Source organism: Trachurus trachurus, assembly GCF_905171665.1.
Source record: "Trachurus trachurus genome assembly, chromosome: 18".
Classification (NCBI taxonomy): domain Eukaryota; kingdom Metazoa; phylum Chordata; class Actinopteri; order Carangiformes; family Carangidae; genus Trachurus; species Trachurus trachurus.
The window spans coordinates 27,681,612-27,701,647 of record NC_139909.1 but is presented as its reverse complement, the minus strand read 5'-3'; the positions used below and the strand labels follow the sequence as shown (position 1 = coordinate 27,701,647).

The 20,036-nt window shown below is 41.0% G+C and overlaps 1 protein-coding gene across 2 annotated transcripts in view; it reads right to left on the bottom strand.

The window, feature by feature from the left end:
- kcnip4a (potassium voltage-gated channel interacting protein 4a) overlaps positions 1–20,036 on the bottom strand; it is a gene marked incomplete at its 5' end in the record, with an annotated part of 146,560 nt that overhangs the window by 116,818 nt on the left and 9,706 nt on the right. The window contains one exon of one of the 2 annotated variants that reach the window (XM_083992712.1): positions 10,402–10,540. The exons of the other annotated variant lie outside the window; for it this stretch is intronic. Coding sequence (XP_083848838.1) covers positions 10,402–10,540 — 139 coding nt within the window. Of the gene's footprint in view, positions 1–10,401; positions 10,541–20,036 lie in introns of those variants that run through there. 2 annotated transcript variants of the gene reach the window in all.

Here is a 20,036-nt window from a genome sequence, read left to right as displayed (position 1 = left end):
CACCGAGACTCCTGCTCCGCCTCGCCCTCAAGTGAGAATAGATGTGGCTGGTGCCATTAGCGCAGGAGCAAATATGGAGCTTGCCCTTAATGTGTCGGTGCATGGGCGAGCCTTGTTCTCTGTGAAGAGGAGAAAAACCTAGAAGTACCATTTAAAGAGACTGTGTTTTGGGTCAGTGCTGCCAACGCACCAGTAAGACACCAATTTCCTGCAGTACAGTGAGACGCGGGCTTTCACTGTGACATAAAGATAACTGTGAAGTTTTTGTCACAGGAAGATGACAGCTTTAGGAATGTAATTCTCCACTGTCAAAAGGGAAACTGATGAATTCCATTTCAGTTTGACTGTTGGACACTCAATATAGTTGAAACTCCATTTTCAAAGGACCTTGAAGTTTCATTTTTTCCTCAATATTACCAGCCATCTGCAGTATAATACCAAAATGCTATATTCTTCAGCACTTTACAGGACTATAAACAAGTATATTTCCTTTGAAACCTACAGTATACAAATGTTTAGCCACACTGTGGAGGTTACACTCACTCCATCACTTTGGTCTCTACTGAAAGGTCTGGATTGCAAATCTGTCCAGACATTCATGTTCCCCTGAGGCTGTAGTAGTCACTTCAGTGATTTGTTAACTTTTTAATCTAGCACCATCATCAGATCACCAAAGTATGAATCAGTCCAGTGAACATTCACATCAGGTTTGAATAAAGTCCCTGAAGACGTTACTGAGATTTCATAAAAACAGGCGTTCTGTGAGGTCCAAACTTGACCTTTGACCCCCAAAATTCCAATTATCTTATCTTTGAGCTCAAGAAAATGTTTATACCAAATTTGGAGGAATTTTCTCAAGTTTAAAAGATAATTTTCACGAAAAAACACAATTCCTCCAGCCACAGCTGTTGCCAAAGCAAAGGCATATAAAAGCATTGAGGGCATACACAGCTCTAAGCAATTCAAGTCTAGCCCTATGTGTTCATAAACTGAATTGCTATATTAGATCACAATATAGGCTACAAGTTCTTCTTCTTTTTATGAATGTTTCACTTGAGGCCAGTAAAAGGCATATTGTTGTGGATAGTTCATGTTGAACATGTCCAGATATATTAGAGTAGCTGCAGCAGAGTCCAGTCTGCTGAACAGATTTCTGCCGTGTCTCAGAGGAGCAGGTTCTTGCTTCTCTTACAGCCTGCCAGCTTCAAGCTGTAAACTCTAACTTCCCTCTGCCATTTCGGATGGAGCTTCCACCTTCAGCCATCTGTCTCCCTCTCTATTCCAGTACACTCACACCGTCCTGATCTACCTTCCACTGTTTCTCCTGCTAATTACTCTACCCTTTCTCTCTCGTCTTCTCCATTGTCTCAAATGTCTTTCTCGCCATCTTTCTCTTCTTCACCTTGCACCGTGTATCTGCTAAGATATCCCTCCTGGCTGCAGTGATCTGCATGGCTGGGTTTGAAAGGTTGGTTCCACTCCCACAGAATCTAATCTTGCTTACAGGCTCAACTGCAGGATATTGGCATCAACGGCACATAAAAAGGCAAAACTTGGAGAGTATTCAAATGGCAGTGGCTTTAAAAATCCCCCGGAAGGCAAGAATGACTCTCTTAAAGCCTCCTAGAGTGAGATTTTTATTTCAATGGCACATCTGACGTTAAAGTCTGCCATCTCACATTATGACAACTTGTGTGTCTCCAGTGCAGTATGTACTTGGTAAACTTTTACCAGCTCAACTCCAACAACACAAAAGAGCTTTGCATTTGTATGAGTGTGTATATCAGTGTACTGGACAGATAGAGGTGAGTCACACAGGCCAGCTTATCTCTTCTATTACCGGGGGTGGTGATTTGCCTTACTAATGAGTTTGCAAATTTAGCATCATTTAATTATTCATATTTGGTCTGACTTTGGGGTGTATAGATATACAGAGTATGTATTCCTCAACAGGAGAGCTATGAATTCATTAGCGAGAAACAAGTGTTACCCTTATTGAACTAACAGCTCAGCTGCTGTCAGAACTTTTACTTACAGCTGGACTGTTTTCACAACAGTATGATCGTTGATAATGCTCCTATTTAGCAAAGCAGTAATGTGACATATCTTTGAGCTTGTGTCTTTATACAAGCAAATGTAAAGTTATTTAAAATTCAAACAGTAAACTCTGGGGTTCTAAGTACTATTAGCTGGTGCATCTCTTCATTTTTGAAATTAGCTCATTGGAAACAAATCATTTGAATCCTGTCACTTGTTTGCCATGGTAGCTAATTAGACCACTATAATCAATCTACTGTACCTTCTTCACAGCTTCTATATAATGTGATTAAACACTTTTTTTTTACCGTGTCACTATTGAACTGAATAAGATCAAACTCAGAGGGAGGGCATTATGAAATTTGCAAATTCCAAATTAACATCATTGCTCCTAACAGTAAGTGCAGTAAAACTATCAAACTAATTCAAAAATACAATGGCCTTGAATGATAAATAATTAAATTTTCCTACTATATGGTGTAAACCTGAAACACAGTCTCACCCAAGAATAGACACCAACTGCTCTTCCATCATTTGGGACCAATACACACAAAGATGCATTATTGGACTACAGCTTCACTCCCAGTAGGATTACAATCTTCTTCCTGTTTCTTCCTACAGTGACAGATTGATCCAGCCATCTGGGACAGTACCCACACCTTGTGTTACACTTGTCACAAACATGTCTCGTGACATGTTTGTCACGGAAAATGCTACATTAGACTCAAAGACAATTATTTGTTTTACATTGTTCTACAATAGATTGGGTTAGGGATGTATTTCATATCCATAAAAGCAGCGTTTGACTGATCAAATGGACACCTGGATCTCTGCATTTCCAGGTTTATTTTATTGGGAACTTGTTACAGCAGCTGTAGCAAAACACAGCATTATGACACTGTGTTCTTTCCATTTGATCGTTTGTATTTCTGTTGCTCGTTTCTGCTGCTTTTGTTCTCAGATTTGTTTCAAACAGCTGCTGCAGGAAACATATCATGTAATTGTCTGTTTGACAGATGTGTTTCTTTTAAAACTAGTGATTATAAAGGCTAAGTGAAAATATCACGGACAGGATATAGTTTATACATCTGCTGCGTTATATTGATTGGGATTAGCAGGTTCAATCCACAAGAGGATTTTTAAAAATGAATTTACAAATATAAATATACAGAACTACCTACTTCCATGGATGCTTATCTTTGGTGTTGAACATTAAATACATCACACCTTATTAGATAACATCTCATGGGGAAATATGAATGAACTTTCATGGTCTTTTCGGCCGGGAAACAAGCCCCTGCCTGCTGTGTGGATGCTGCCTGACAAACAAGCAGGGGAGATAAATTAGACCATGACAGCGACAGGTGTGTTCAAGCCCAGCGACACAGACGCAAGAAAGTCATATCTGGCCCGCAGCAGCCAGAGGCTTACGAGGTTTCACTGTACCGAGTATCAATCAAGAGGGGCCTATTTATAGAGGGCCCAGGCCACCGCTAGAATACAAACACTCCACTGAAGTAGGTTACAGGAATACGACTGGATCACCGGCAGACATGAAGAGAAAGGAGGACGTGTGAGGGAAAAAAGAAGGTAGGCGGGTTAAAAGTAAGCAGCTGATGATTAATTACATTCACTTCTTCACAACTTTTCCACGATTAATGTTGCAGTCTGTAACTAGAAACATCTCGTGTTTTCTTTTCTACACCGGGGAACAAAGTCAATGATTTGAAGACTCTTGTTGCAGGCGTTCACAAGACTTTCTTCATTACTGTTTTCCATGAAAATCATTTAATTATACAACACGAGAAAATGGAGAAAATCCCCCACCTGGGGCTGTTTGCAGTGTTGAACGTGATTTGAAAAACACTCCAACATGTGGAAGATATTCGAGTTCAACTACACTTATCACAACATCCACTTATTAGTTGTTTTGAAGCTTTTGATCAAATGTAATGATCTTCATCAGGAAATAAAGTTTGTCCATTTGTCACAACAGTTCAAGAGACGGTGCTAAATGGTCACTATGGTTAGATGGTTCAGTTGACAACATTTGACTCATCTTTCAGATCTACAGACCATTTCTATGTTTGTAAGCAATGATGACGTATGTTGTGGGCGGGGCTTCACTGGTGGCAGAAAGTGACAGCTGATCTGGTGTCAAAAGTGGAAAGCGCCATCAAGAGCTATCAAATCAGAGGAAGATGGATCATACAGAGGCCTTCTCTGATTATTTTAATGCGTTGTCAACAGAAAACAGGTTGTCATAGGCTAAGTTAACGATTAGCAACGGAGTGTGTTGCGTGTTACGGACCGACGTACTGCCTAGCCAGTGACAGGGACACAAAACACTGCTGTATAAGATGTGGGCGATCATCAACAAGTCCACCAACTATATATTGACAGCAAACTGTAGCTACTTGTATGGCTGTATATTATAACAGTTTATTTAACGGATCCATGTCTATTATTTCTGTATAACAGTCAGACCGTTGTTAGGCTATGTATCACAGACCGTTGCTAGGGACACTGCTCTTGGCCAGGCTTACTCATGACCCGATGTGTAAAAATGAATGAATGAATGTCAAAATAAATGAATAAGAGGGTGAACGTGTAGGTGTTAACGTTTACACTGAATGAAACAGTAAATGTTTAATAAAAATCCCTATACTTGAGAACTCTTGTTTAGTTTTCTGGTTTCCTGACTGTTATGTAGGCAGGTCTGACGGTTAAACAAAAAGAGGAACCATCTCTATGGAAAAACACTTGCATGTGGTAACTAATGCATCTTTAATGATGTGTAGAATGAGTTCCTGGTATAGCTTAGACAAAAGGAGCCTGACTTGGTTACATGGATGACCGGTGTGCAGTCACGTGTTGAACCACCCGGCTTCTCAGTTAACTGTATCCAATTGACAGACAGGGTGGAGTGTGAGTGTTATTGTCTGTCAACAGGCTACTTTAAGGTGTTTTACAAACAACACGGTTGGCTGGGGTCGCCTATTCTCAGACTAATCCCTGCCTGTTAGCGGCTAATCCCTGTTTATCAACAGAGGGCCGCAAGTCGTGGCCAAGTCTGAGAAACACAACGCCATGCAGGCTCACTGTTGTGACATAATGGAAAGTGCTTCTCCAATAATGTGTGCTTCAGCTGCCTGATATTTGAGCCATTTATAGAATTACGGAGAATATTAACTGCGTGCGTACACGGCATTGCACAATGATGAGCAGAAACCTTTTGAGAAAAGCAGTGCTGACTGAAAATGTAGCACAAATCTATTTAATACTGATAAAAAAATATACAAAAAGCATGTATTACTGTATCCTGAAGTAAAAATAAATAAATAATAAAAAAAATACATCAGAATACAACTAGCCATTAATCACAACTGACACACAGCAAATGGAATACATGCAAGAGATATGCAGAGAAGCAATATGTGAAACATGCTGGCCACTGCATTTATACAAATCGGCTTTTGTCATTCCCCGAGCGCAAAGGTTGTAAACAGCATGTAGTATTTTCTCTGGGGCTGTCACCAGTACTACAGAGTGCTATGATTAAGATTAATGTCATGAGTAGGTGTCACTGTTGGATCCTCTCCTCCTCATCCTCATCCTCCAGCAGCCGTTTTAACAACATATGAATCAAATGAATGACAACAGTAGGACACGTCTGCGTCTCAGCCAGCCAGCGTCTCCCTGGGCAATCGCTCTTCTTCCCCCTCTCCTCGGAGCTGAAAGGCCGCATGCTGCTTCAACTTCCCTTCTAATCCATCATTGCCTTTTCCCATTTCCACCTTGGATCTACAGAGGCCTGCACTCTTGACCAAGTGGGAAAAGAGATTAAAATAGAAGGTAAGTTGGTTTACTAAAGGCTGTCTGGAAGCAAAGTCGGTTTACTGGAACTACAGGCTCATTTCCATTGCTCATACAAAGAATCCTGTCAACTGCATCAGTCAGTTATCCTCATTAAGGACATGCACCCAGGACTCCTGTCATGATGTTTAATAAGTTCATGGTGACTTTCTAAAGTTTGTCAAAAAGGCCTTTTAGCCGTGCTGCTCAACGTGATGTCAGACTGCTGGAGGTGGTGTCACACTGTGGGCAAACTCTCAGCAATTAAATTCAAATCAATGAGGAGAGGCTTTGGGATTTAGAAAGAGAAAGGCGACAAGTATAACGTGTGTAGAATTAAAAAAAAAAAAAAAATCATTTATGGGGGGTCTTTAGTCAGACAGCAAAAATGGATTTAGGAACACATGCGGCATATTGAATTTAAAACTTCCTCGCGGGGATTCATTACCGTTGACTTGTCCAAAGCAGAAGTAAAACAATTTCCAGGCTATTTCTGTGCTCTCTCAAGGACATGACCCTGTGTTGCTGCTGCTGCTGCTGCTGCTGCTTTTCCTACAATAGGTGAAGCCACGGAGAACATGGGGCATGTTAGTGAATATATGTACAAGGAGAAATTGAGAAACAGCAATGTCCAGATTACACGTCTACAGCTGTGTTGATCTGGCAGATCTGAGGAAAGTATTAGCTTGAGAGTGTAAAAGGTACGCTGGCTGAGTGTAGAATTAAATGGCACTGCACTATGGATTTCCCCCGAGAGTTATGCTCAGTTTGGGTGACATACCAACTCTGATATCCACTGACAAAGAAAACCAAGCAGGGAACTAATCAGACAAATCCCTTTGTCATGCCTCAGCTTCTGCTGAAAATGCATCTGGAGAGAAAAATGTGGCAAGTTGTGGAACAAACTGCCGGGAGTGAAAATCCCACGAGGGGTTTTTACTTCTGATGAAGATTGATGTTCTCAAGTCTCAGTCCCAGAAGTCCAGTCATAAAAAAGAATGCCAGTCGAGCTTCCATATTCACATTTCCCTGTCGTCGTATTTTAATATTGCGCTGTGCCACTATTAGCCAAGACCCATATCCAAGCTGTAGTGAGTGCATGTGGGGCCACTGAATTACTACTGCAGTGCAGACATTCAGAGAATTTATGACAGCATCACTACTTTAGTGTTGAAAGATGTGATGTATTCAGGGGGAGCGTTATCTTGCAGGGTTTTTGTACTGGATTACACTGGAGTGCCTTAGTAGTGATATTTTGCCCACGCTGTGCAGTACACGCTTGTACAGTCAAAATTAAATATGATAAATCTGGGTAAACAACTGCACCATGCTGCATTATTAAGAGACAACATTTGTCATCTTTAAAACAGCCCAGAGGCTTTATTTTTCTTTTGGTGTGTGTTTTTTTAGGTTCTGCTGCAGAAAATTATACACCTGTCTGAACAATAAATCATTCTCCTAACAGAATAAAATGAGTCATTTAAATTAATCCATATTTAAACTGGCAAATTTCAGCATTTTCTTCAAAGGCAATGCTGTTGAGCTGCTTTGGATGCACCAAACAGCATCATCAGTTTACTCTGTAGCCTGCTGCCCTCTCCTGGAAGTACAGATGGGGTGCAATGATGGATTTCTAACATCAAGTGTGAACCAGACTGGTATGGTATAATAATTTCAACTGTCTAATTAAAGCAGCATCACAAAATAAATGGCTAAAAGACCTCTTGATAAAACATTATCTAGTTTTATTCAGATTTAGATGAATGTAACAGAATTTTACATAGGAAAAGTGTTGTGGTCTCACCTACTGAGTCTCTCTACTCTAATCTTTTACAACAGCGGTAACATGAACTGGTTAAATACAAATGTAACACACACACTTTAAAATGTAGGGACATACAGTACTTTATGTCATCAGTCTCCTCTGTGGAGGAAACGTCTGACCCATTTGAGTGCGTCACAGAGACAGCAGGGATTTGCAAAGAGCTCTCAGAGCAGACATGTGTCCCGAGGACACAACATGGTGCATGTGTATTTCTAGACACACCTGCTTTACTGAGCATGCTCATTTTCTGGAGGCTGCTCCAACATCCGGAGGCTACTATCGCAACCTGGCAGGTTTATGGCGTGATCATCTGCGTGCTGGGAGGTTATTCTGGGCCACACCGGGGGATAATATTATTAGTCTGAGATGCCACCTAATGATGAGACCACCTACGGATAAAACATATGCCGTGAAGAGAACAAGAGCTTTAAATTCAAATGATCTGTTAAGTTACTCTTATTGTGCAATGTTCTGTTTTAAATATAGACATTACACAAAGAAAAACTTATGAAAGGTTAGAAATTCCGGTGCTGCAATGCGTCTGTAAAAAGTAATTGCTTTTCATAGCACTGTATATCACTGTGTTCCAGTTTCAGCTACCTCCAGCTAAAACTTAAAGCGGTATTAAACTGCAGCCTGCCCTGGGATGAAGGCAGCATGTTTCCAATGAAAACAGGAGCAGTGAGAAGAATGAAAGTCTAAACAAATGCTTTGTCTAATTCAAACGTGGCTGATGGAAACACCTGTGTCCTGGTTGGGCTCCAGCTGCTGCTGCCAGCTTGCATGTTAGCAGAGGGATAGATTCAAATGACAACTGTATAGGTGCACAAACACACACACATGCACACAAGTAAGCAGATAGAGGCCAAGCAAAGCTAAGTACAAGAAGAAACTAGACTGATTATTTGATCCAGAGGCCACAGCTGCCGAACTGACAACAATCTTATCAATGCAAAATGAGAAAAGCTTTCCGTTTCTACAAGAGGTGAATATGTATTATCTCACTTCTTTTATTCATGACAAGAACTACTGTTCTGGAGCCCTTCTGTTGTTGTTTTTCCCTGCAGAAAGAAAGTCTTCACTGCAGACGTCATTTAGGAATCCCTACAGTGACATTCATGATTGCTTAATAGCATCTTAAATCATACCCCAAGAAAGCCCATTTGTCTTAATGCCTGACAGGTCACATCAGTGTGGGAGATTACAAAAAGCTCCAGGTTTCATGGTTATGCTTGACATGATGCAGAGATATAACACAATCATGAGAATTAAGGAAGTGTAACTAATAAACAGCAACAATGGAAACTGATGCGGAAAGAACCAAACACCCACTCTGCCATGACATCAAGATGTGACAGAAACCTGAACTCACCACTGTCTCAAAAACTGAAAAGGTATATGTCACTAAAGAAGAGAGCGAAAAAGTCAAAATAAAAGCCTTATCTATTTCAACATCTAGCCAATATACCCCAAATCTGATTTTTAATACATTTAAAAAAAAAAAAAAATGCATTGAAATATTTTCCTAATTCAACACAGTGACCTTAATTCCTATTTGAATATACCTAAAGGTAACACAATATAATATACAAATATATGAGAGGCAGTAATGTTTTTTCTCTGTACAATATTTTAGTGCCTGTTTCAGAGGCTAAATTTATCTATATAATTTAGCTATAAATCCTATTTTATAAGGCTATATTGCCATTGTGAATATATAACCCGAGAAGTAATCAATACTGATCTAGGTTCAAAGTGAATTAATTTACTTGAGCTGTCAACTGGGACCCATGGTGCAATGCATCCCGATCATTTTTCATTCCAGTAAAATCATAAATTCTGCCATGAAAGCATGACTAATCAATAGCCTACATTTTTAAGAGTTGTTGGTTGCAGGAGCAGCTTTAGGATGGTTCACTGCAACGCTTCTGTTCCACACTGTGTGGTCAAAGATTAGACAAAAAGTACAGTTAATGAGGTTTTCTTTCTTATTCAATCCAAAATGTCTGTAATTGGTTTACACCAGTTGTTTCCGCAGTGCTCTGTTAAGTGCACTGCACACTGCATCTCTCATATTCCCCTGGCATGTATATCCAACTGATGCTTTCTCGGCTGTCTGCACCTGATAAGTGCTTTCTCTTACATGTTCTGGGTAACTTTGTTGAACTGACTTTCAGAGCAGTAAAAGCTGTTTTTTTCCATGGTTTGTATGGTAATGTAGTGAATAATGCTGCACATATGTGAGCAATAAATCCACTGTGGGCATACAACAGCCAAAAATCCACCAGGAAAAAGGACTTTTGATCATCTACAAATACAAAAAAATGACCAAAACTCTGTATTGTAAGACTTTGATTACAGGTAAGTTCTCTGTACAATTGTTTATATTGCTTTCCAATACTGTAGAATGCCACTCTTGTTGATTAATCCTTCACTCTAAATGTCAAGGTACCCCACTTTGTATTATTTAAAAGTCACCAGACACAGTCTCTAGCAAAACAATTTATATTTGTTCATCTTCAGTAACCTTATTTAATTAGGTAGTCTCCTGAGATCTCTTCTCCTCCAACACTTGACCAATCATATACTTATAATTAATCACACTTCACACTCCTGTAATAAATTGCCTCAGTTCTGAGTGGTGCACATCTGTAGAATTCAATGTGCCTTCTTTTTTTTTGTACCTTTGGGGTTTGGGGAGGCCCAGGTGATGATGCGGCGCACGAGGCAGCAGTTGAGCAGGACTTTCCTGGAGAAGCCGTGGTCCTTACGGAAGTGCTGCAGCTCCTCCCTCCACTGGCTCCTCTTCCTTGGTGAACACATGGCGACGCTCTATTGTGAAATACAGTGTGCCATTATTTCCAGTGGCTCAAAATCAATTCTGTGCAGAAACGGGCCTCAATATTTGGGGGCTGTAAGACTGCAGTAAATATACGTCTATATTGTAACAGCTGAGATTTTCATTAGCCTCGTAATTCAGATGATGACCTCTTAACTGCCTCTGGTAAACAAGCACAAATAGCTGTGGCCACTGCACAAACATGCACAACAAACTGTCAGAAGTTAAAGTAATACACTTGAGCACATATGCAAATTTGGAATGGGTTTTTTGCCCCCAGTTATGCACGGCCGTAATGAAATGCAAGACATTTCAACTTGCCCTTTTGCAACTTGGAAATGCTTTTCCTATGCATCTTGAGCTGCGCTTTGAAGAAGGACTAAGGATTATAAAAGTAAACAACACACCAAGCAGATTGTCTTAATGCAAACCAGCTTGACACCATCATTCACTTACAATCAGCCACACACCAACAGATTTTCAAATTAAAGCAGCAAACACCTTGACTGTCTCCACAGAATCGTCCTGGAGGGAAATAAACAACATTTTCTCACTAGTAAATAAAATATGAGCGAGCGATACCCTACCTCAGTCAGTACTATGGTTACAATCCCCCTGAAGAGCAAAAGTTTCAGACATCAACACATCACAGATCATTCAGCTGCCCTGACTGCAGGACTTTTAAATTGATCTAAGAATCACAATTTCATATCATTCACTGCACAGAAGATTGGGGTCCAGTGTGAAGGCTAACTGCTATCAACTGTCCCCCTGACCATCATCTTACCTTGCAGGCTACAACACGATGAGTACGCTCTCTCTGCTTCCTCAGTCTGCAAGTGATCCTCAGGTTTCACACAAGCACTTTCCCTTTCCTAAGCTGATCAACAGAGTGTGAAAGGGGGTGGGAGGAGGAGGAAGAGGAGGAGGAGGGAGGAGGAGGAGAGCAAGGAGCGCTATGTGAAGCAGAGACGCTGAATGAGTGAGGAAGATAGAGAATAGCTGGAAGACACAGCTCATTTTGTTTTAAGTTAAAGGACCATGTGTTTTTTTTTTTCTTCTTATCCAAGTGGCGAGAGAAGCGGACTGTCAAAGACTCTGGTGGCTCTGCAGCCACAGAGGAGCTCTTAAATCATCCTCCTTACGCCTCTTAAAACACATGAGAACCTTTATCACACACATACAGATACTCTTCAAACCATCCTGCCTCCAGATCCCTGTCAAGAGAAATCTATATAGCTTCAATTTATTATCATTAGCAGCTTTAAGTAGTTGTAAAACACCTCTGGAAGAATAGGCAGACCTCAGAGTTTTTCTGGTAAGTTAAATGTGTCTGTAGCAAAGAGTATTGAAAACTGTTCAGCACCAGAAGCTGGCACTGAACATGTAGTCAGATTAACAGCTTCTTCTTTCAGCAGATAGTTGCAGATCTCAATCAAAATGTCGTCAGTTCCAGACTATTTTTGGCTGTGATCCTGTACGCTGGGGAACCATAGCTGCCTTAGTTTAAATTACAAAACTGGTTTGATTTTGGAGGAAAAAAACATGTTTTCTCAAAGTGAGATATGGAAAGAAAAAAAAAAGTGTTGCATATTATGTAACCCAGGTATCATATCCGCACAGCATTAAATAAGAATAACAATCTACAGCCATGCTAGGAACAGGGCTCTGTTAAGAACAGCAGCCACGATCCCAATGACAACAGATGTCTACCAGGTCAAATGTCCAGCAGCCTGGTGTCTTAGGTTATGTAACACATTCCACTCCACTTATCAGTGGCTCCAAGTTGGCAGCTGGACAAAACCAACAGATGTATGAAAAAGTAAAAGGACTACATCACCAGATTGCTCTAAGACACTGGAAAACCAAATAATATTTGGTTTTCCAGTGTCTTTGAATCGTTGGAGAAATGAACAAAATAGCCAGCTATGAACAATTGATTTTGATTTTGACTTTGACTGAACAATAAGGTGGAGATATTCACAAAACTGTGGAGTCCTTACATGAGTCTTGTATGAGGTGGTCGATTGGAGGGCAGTGTTGATGAATTTTCATGTGGGCGGTGAGCTGTGTCTTGACTCTGACAAAAGTCTGATATGTTGTGGGGTGGGAGAGTCAGGAGAGATGTTGGAGGTGTTAACCCAGTGTATGTAGATGTGTGTAACTATTTTTATGTTTGGATTAATTTAGTTTATGGTTTAATCTTGGTGAGTAATGTTATTTTGTGTGTTTTGTTTTTCATGTTATGTTGTTTTGTTCCTGCCAATGTTCACATTCATGTTGGTCCTTTTGCTGCATGGTTAAAGCCCCTGTATGGAGCTTTTAACGCAAAAGTCTCTGGTTTCTGCTGATGTGTCTCTGTTACCTACAACAGCAAATGAGCCCATCAGTGTGAAGATACGCTATTTCTAAATAGTCTAATTCTATACCTCTGGAAGGCATGGTCGGGTCAGACCACTGATGAAACGATACCAATAGATACATTACGCTGCTAAAAAAAAAAAAAAAAAAAGCAAGTCCCGTCTTCTTTCCAAAACAAATCTACACGCGCCGGCCAGACAAACGTCTTCATGACAGTAGGAAATGCAGTCTTCATTCCAGTAAAACACCACCGCTTTCGTTCACAGGGGCCGCCAAAATCAACACTGAATGAAAAGTCTGTACAGGGGCTTTAAAAAGTGAATTACAAAAAGCAGCATACACTCTGCTGGGAACAACACAAATGGTGAGCCTGGCTTCATCCTCTAGCTGAACCTGCCCTGTCTGTGTACACTAACTTGTTTTATCCAATCATAATTAACAAGACAGTTACTAATGTCAGATACAGATGAAGGCCTATTAACCCCCCCATCCTCATACCTCTTAAAAAACTCTGTACTTAGGTGTTTGGCTAAAAATGATGCACACCACAGCACAGCCATTACCACACTCACTTTACTATCTTGGATTTATTACTGCAGTGGTAACAACTTCCAGAATATGTTGGCCGTGTAATTTCTGGACGACATATAGTAAAGTATATCATAAATTTAAAATGTGTACATCATGTGTAAATGACGGTCAGCAGCCAAATGGGCTTAAGCTTGCATTTAAATGCACATAATATTAATTACTGCACGGTGATAGATGGTCATGCTTGAGGGGAGACAGCAAAGCTAAATCTAATAGCTTCCCCTGAGATGAGTAGGGCATATTCTGTACCTGAGAACACAAAGGGGGGGCCACTTGGAAAGAGTGCTGGGAACGGAGCCATGGTGTTCCCAGCAGGGCCGAGACACGCGGGCGCGGCGGATTGAAACCAGCCAACAGATTGGTGGCAGTGTCACGGTATGATATGCATTCAGTGGTGATGCTGGTTCCATCAGCACATCCCGGGGTACGTACACATCCTGAGGGACAAGCACTGAAAGCATTGTCCCCAATTATCCAATACATTGAATAATTCATATTCAAGAAGCCGCTGCTGCTCATTGATATTCAGGAACCGCGTTAGTAAAGTACTAGTTAACAACAGGACGAGTAGAGCTGAGTTGTGACTGTGAGTTAAAGGGATAGTTCACCCAAAACTCATTATCTACTCACCCTCATGTCAACTAAGAGCTGTGAGAATTTTCAGAGTCCTCTGTCCCTTCTCTGAGTTACGGGGGCGGGGGGGGTCCGTGCAGCAGTATTTGTCTATATAATGGTTGTCAATGGATACCAACTTTCTTCATCCAAAAACCTCCATACTGCTCGTCTGTAATGTCCCTCTTGTATCGAAGCCCCGACATGAGAAATTGTTCCGGCGGTCAGTGCAAATCTCGCGTGATTTGCACTGACCGCCGGAACAATTTCTCACAAGAGCAGTGAACCAAGACACTGGGAGCTTCCGCTACAAACAAGCTTAAAATATAGACTTATTTAATTTTTTTCAGAACAATTTCTCATGTCGGGGCTTCAATACAAGAGGGACATTACACACAAGCAGTATGGAGGTATTTGGATGTCTTTTTGGACGAAGTATCCATTGACAACCATTATATGGACAAATACTGCTGCACGGACCCCCCCGTAACTCAGAGAAGGCACGGAGGACTGAGGAATGAGTGAAATTTGAATTTTGGGTGAACTATCCCTTTAACTCTTTCACTGCCAAAGACGAGTTATCTCGTCTTAGCGAATCCAAGCGTAGTCTGCCAAAGACGAGATAACTCGTCTTAGCGTTTTTTTAATGGCAACGCCATGTTGAATGTCTTGCCCTACTCCTCTCTGAAGATCAGACTTGTATCATCAAAATAAAGTGCAGAAAAACACATTTGGATTGACATATAAAAAATATATATCGTATTTCTCCCCCCTCACGGAGCGGTGCAGGTGTCTGACTGCAGCGGCGCCGCTCCGTGACACTCTGGCCGCCGGTGAGAGCTTCAGGGGGGGGGGCGGCGGCGGGGCTCATGGCGGCTCGGCAGCTCGGCGAAGCTCCGTGCAGCTCCGTGATACAAAGCACAAACGTTAGTAACAACAGCCCCGTTGATCGCTCGTCGTTAGTCGTCAAGAGCGTTTGGAAAGTCGCCAGATTTTGCGAGAAATCACTCGGATAGCAGCTTGAAAATCCCGCGATCTAGTGTGGATGAGGAGCGGACGGCGACCGTGACGAGGAGAGCTAAAGATGGTGGGAGTGTCTTGTGAGCGTACATGGACTGTCTGTGGCTGAGTTCAGGGGGCACTTCAGCCAGAGCTGTAGGCTGTGTTTATGTGTGTGCCTGTAGATGTGTGTGAGACAGAGAGTGAGTGAGACCGCTGCCTGCTGACCAGAGGAAGCTGGATCTGATCTAAAGTGCCGTGTTTCGGCTACAAAAACCTGTCGAACTGATCCGCGCACGCACGCACACACACACACACACACGCGCACGCGCACGCTCACACACACGCACACGCACACGTACATGCACACGCACACGTCACGTACGCACGCACACTAAAAAAAAAAGGAAAGAAAAAGTTGTAACTCAAAGAAAAGAAAGAAAAAAGGCTGCAGTAGTGTGTGTCAGTAGCTAAATGTTTTATTGTCTTTTGTCATCAAAAGTCATTTGTCAGTGTTGATTTAGTTGTTGTTTACAAGAGAACAACTGTACAGATGTTGAGGCATCACTAAGGCAAAATATAAAGGAGCCAATTGTACTGGTTCACCTGAAAATGACACCCGACACAAAAACCTCTTTTTCTCAAGATTTTGGTGCCAAAATGGCATTTTGGGCTAAAGTAACCTATATTCAACCGCCAATTTCACAAGACTGGAACAAGATAGAAACAAACAGGTTTTTCAGCTGGAAAGTAGAGACCCTCATCTTTCCTTTGATGGGTTGAATGTGTATGTAGTAACAGTACATAATATATGGTGGGTCTACGGAAATCAGTCAAAAAGCTGGAAAATGCCTGGCAAGCTGGAGGAAGCTGCTGTGAGAATGGCTGGTAGTCAAAGAGTTAAGATCTGGTTTGAAGGCAATAACAGTACTGAGACCAAAACAACACCTTGCAAACACGCAACGATACTGTTACTGTGCGGAAATTGTTGCTCTTGACAAACAGAGAAAAATAAAGTGAACTTGCAGTTTCCAACATTTCTGCTCATTCCTAATCTTTACTTTCCTCCCACTGCTCTCATTAGTGTCATTTCCAGAAGCAGTGGGCAGCTTTCTTCAGCACTCGCTTATAATGTCAATACTGCCAATCACACAGCACAGCTGCTGTCATTAACCTGTAGTTTTATTCATTTTGTCAGATAATGAGATGGTGATAAAATAATGGAGCAGCAGCTTGTTAACTACGGCTGGTTAAGGTAGAGTATTTATGAGTCATGATCACATTTCAAACCATTTCTGATACAGTGAGAACATTTATATTGTGAATTCAGCTTTCAAACAGGGAAGACAGATTCAAACAGACTGTTTCCCTCCTTCCTTCTGTTAGTCTTTTTCTGTTTACACATGTTGATGTTTAGATGAAATAAAAGAACTTTAAGTTGAAGTTACTGTTAAGCATGTCACTACTATACTCTGTGTAGCTACAGTATAGAGGCACAACAAATCTGAATGTAAATCAGGAGAGAGTGGACTACTCTTCCCATCTTATAATTTTCTGTTACGATTATCTGTCCTGCTTTAATCAATCTGAGAAAAAATGACTGTAATACAACCCACATACATTAGCAGGCGAATGCAGACTTGAAGGTGCTATGTGGTTTGTATAAGAGATATGACCGAGCCTGTGGATCCCTTACGCACTTAAATCTACATTGTTCCTGTAATGCAGACACCTATCGATTACGTCAGGAGTAATTTGCTGTAATGTATTTTGAAATAATTTCAGACAGCTAGGTTATGTGGGCTGGATTTAGAGTTACATTATATTATATTATATAAGTACACAGAGATTTGGTAATTGGCTTCCAGGCTCTGAGCTTGTTATTCCCTGAAAACATGCACCAGTATCAGCATGAAGGAGACGGGACAATACTTAATCTTCCTTTCAGAACCTGGACGGGATGCAGACCGTGCTGTGCTGGAAAGGCACCAACTAGCATGTGGTCATCCAAGAGCAAAACAATCTCTTCTGATGAAATGAAGCAGTGACAGACAGATGACCATCAGGGACAGCACTGAGCACAGCTGACTGGAACTGCAGTGTAAACAACAGACAGAAGAAATGATGACAAGATTAATTAGTTAAGGATGCTTTCATATAAATACAAGGTTCTTTTTTTAATGCACAGCTGAAAGAGAATATGTGAATACACTAACTGCTCTGTGCCATTAAACTAAATTACAGAACACACAACGGAAGCAAATATTTTGTGAATGGGTCGTCTTCAGCACAGCAGCCAATATACAAGATTATCCTTCATTAGAGAACTGAATGTGCACCGAGGCATGAGAAAACAGAGCCTCAACAGGCAACATCAGGAGAAGTAAAAACCAATGCAGCCTATGCTGATACATAGACAAATCACTGTACAATATGAGCAAGTAAATTGCATTGAAATATCTTAAATCACAATGGAAAACAACAATCAAAAGAAAAATGTGTTCAGCAACTAGGAAAGTAATACACAGGTAAATGGCAGCAGCAGAGGACTTAGCAGCCAGCTTATGTGCAGGCAGCCTCACAGGTAACACACACCACCAACCAGGAAAGCTAAGACATCTTTGCACAATAGGCTCGTTAACACAAGCAGCCAGAACTTTGCTTGGCAGAGGCATAGTAGTAGGAGTAGTTAACAAATGCAAAGCGACTGAACATGGACATGTACGTAGGTGTTGATACGTGGAGCCGTTCCACACACAATACTCATTGTTTCTCCAGTAAAGACATTGATCAAGTCAGAAGTCATTTGTTGATATGCTCCGTGAAACCAATTACACAACCCACCAGTTCGACAACTGAAGAGAAATGATATAGTCATTGCTGTTGCATGACAAGAAAAAAGAAGATATGCGGCTAAAAACAACTTCCCACTGCATGCATGATTTCATCACTTAAACTAAGCAACACTGCTACAGCCTGAAGGCCCAGTCAGAAAAATTCACCTTTTACTGAATAATTTTGAGCATTATCATGTCATTTCTGTTTTAACACACAGGTCTATTTTTAGTAACGTGTCTGTCCCTGGTCACACATTGTTACAAAAATGCAGTTGGATGTACATCTTGAGCTCCTGCTTTTGCATTAAAATGAAATGCATTTCCAAGCACCAAATATGTTAGGCAATCCTAATCTATTCCTGTGTTTTAGTGTTAAGTTTCTTTTCCCTGCAGTTCCTTCACTGGGTCCATCATTAGCGTAACTGACAAACATAATGCACAGAGCTCTAAAAATGTTAAGCTGTATAACTTGAATGGTAGGAAACTGGACTTGTCTTTGTCTGGGAAAACGTTTTGCCTCTTATCCAAGGGGCTGATGAAGTGAACTGATGAAGCCCCTTGGATAAGAGGCGAAACGTCTTCCCAGACAAATACAAGTCCAGCTGCCTACCATTCAATTTGCCCAGGAAAGAACGATGACCTGGATGAATGAGAATATCCATAGACTTGAATGACACAACTTTGCATTATGTCTTCTGTCCCTTTAAGGCCAGCTGTGACTCTCGCCTTTTCGTCTCAGGGTTGTGGGTGGTTTTAGAAAAGCTAAAGGAATATTAAGAACCCTGTTGCCACAGTATCAAATGATGGAAGACACACATTCAAGACAACAGGCTCATTTGAGCCAAGCTCTGCATTTCCATAAAACCTTGCGAGGATAATGCAGTGGCCCATTACAAAAGCCATTATCCATGGCAAAGGAGGTTGCTGCACAGCAGCATCAGCAACATGACATGAAATCAGCTCTTTTATTTCTTAAATCTTCTCCAGCACATTAATGAAGAGAGTTCACTAACTGCCTTAACTACTCAAGTGCAGTGTTAATGGGAGATGCAGCAGCTGAGTGGAGCTTCCTCTATGTTAAATCTATTGGAAAATAAAATATTAAGTTTGTTACAGGTTGTAATGAAGACTTCAGGGGAACCTGCCTGTTGTCATTTCTGTATAAAGCTGAGATGAGAAGTCAAATCAAGCTGCTCTCTTTACTAGAAAGCATATAGAGAGAAAACTTTTTATTCAAATGTTAAGACTGTAATGTTTTCACCTGTGTCTGTTTCCTTGTTGGTTTGTTTATTAGCAGGATTCAGTAAAAACGTATGGCATTAATTTGCACTGGACTCTGACACATGAGCCAGACAGGAACCCACTGAATTCAGCAGATCCAGATTACTTTGAATTGTGTTCTCTGAAGTCTGGTGCATGGTGTTTGACACCGGCTTTGACAGAGGTCTGCGCTCTCTCCAGTGCCCTTCGGTTGTTTTTTTTCTTTGATGCTTACATTTATGTTGCAGTATTCTATACTTGTCCACTTCAAATATAAATGACTAGTGCTTGTATATGTGTGAACTGCACTTTTTCTCCCAGTGTACAATTTTGTATGCTACAATTTGACTTGAAGCTTGGGGATTCACAATTATAAGTTGTACACTTGAATTGTTTTGCTCTGTGCTACACTGACATTACATTACATTACATTACATTACATTACATTACATAAACTCATTCGGCAGACGCTTTTATCCAAAGCGACTTGCAAGTGTGGGACATCACCAGAGCGCAGTCTCTTTGTGTCTGCTTTGTTTTATTAATACTGCCTTGTCAAAATGGCGTAAATGTAAAAATAATGTGCTCCAAAACAAAGGGAAATATTACGTTTTAGGAGATTTCTCAACTTTTTCAAATGATTGCCTCATCCCCAGCCCACCCATGAAACTTTTAGCGCACACACAAAAAACCGCTACAGCCACTGCAGAACCTTGCGAAATACTCTGTCACAGGTTGGAGCAATAAAAAAAAAAGTGCTCATTATTCTCTGTTGCAATAGCTTGAAATGAGTTGCTGCTTTCGATGCCATCTTTCCTTT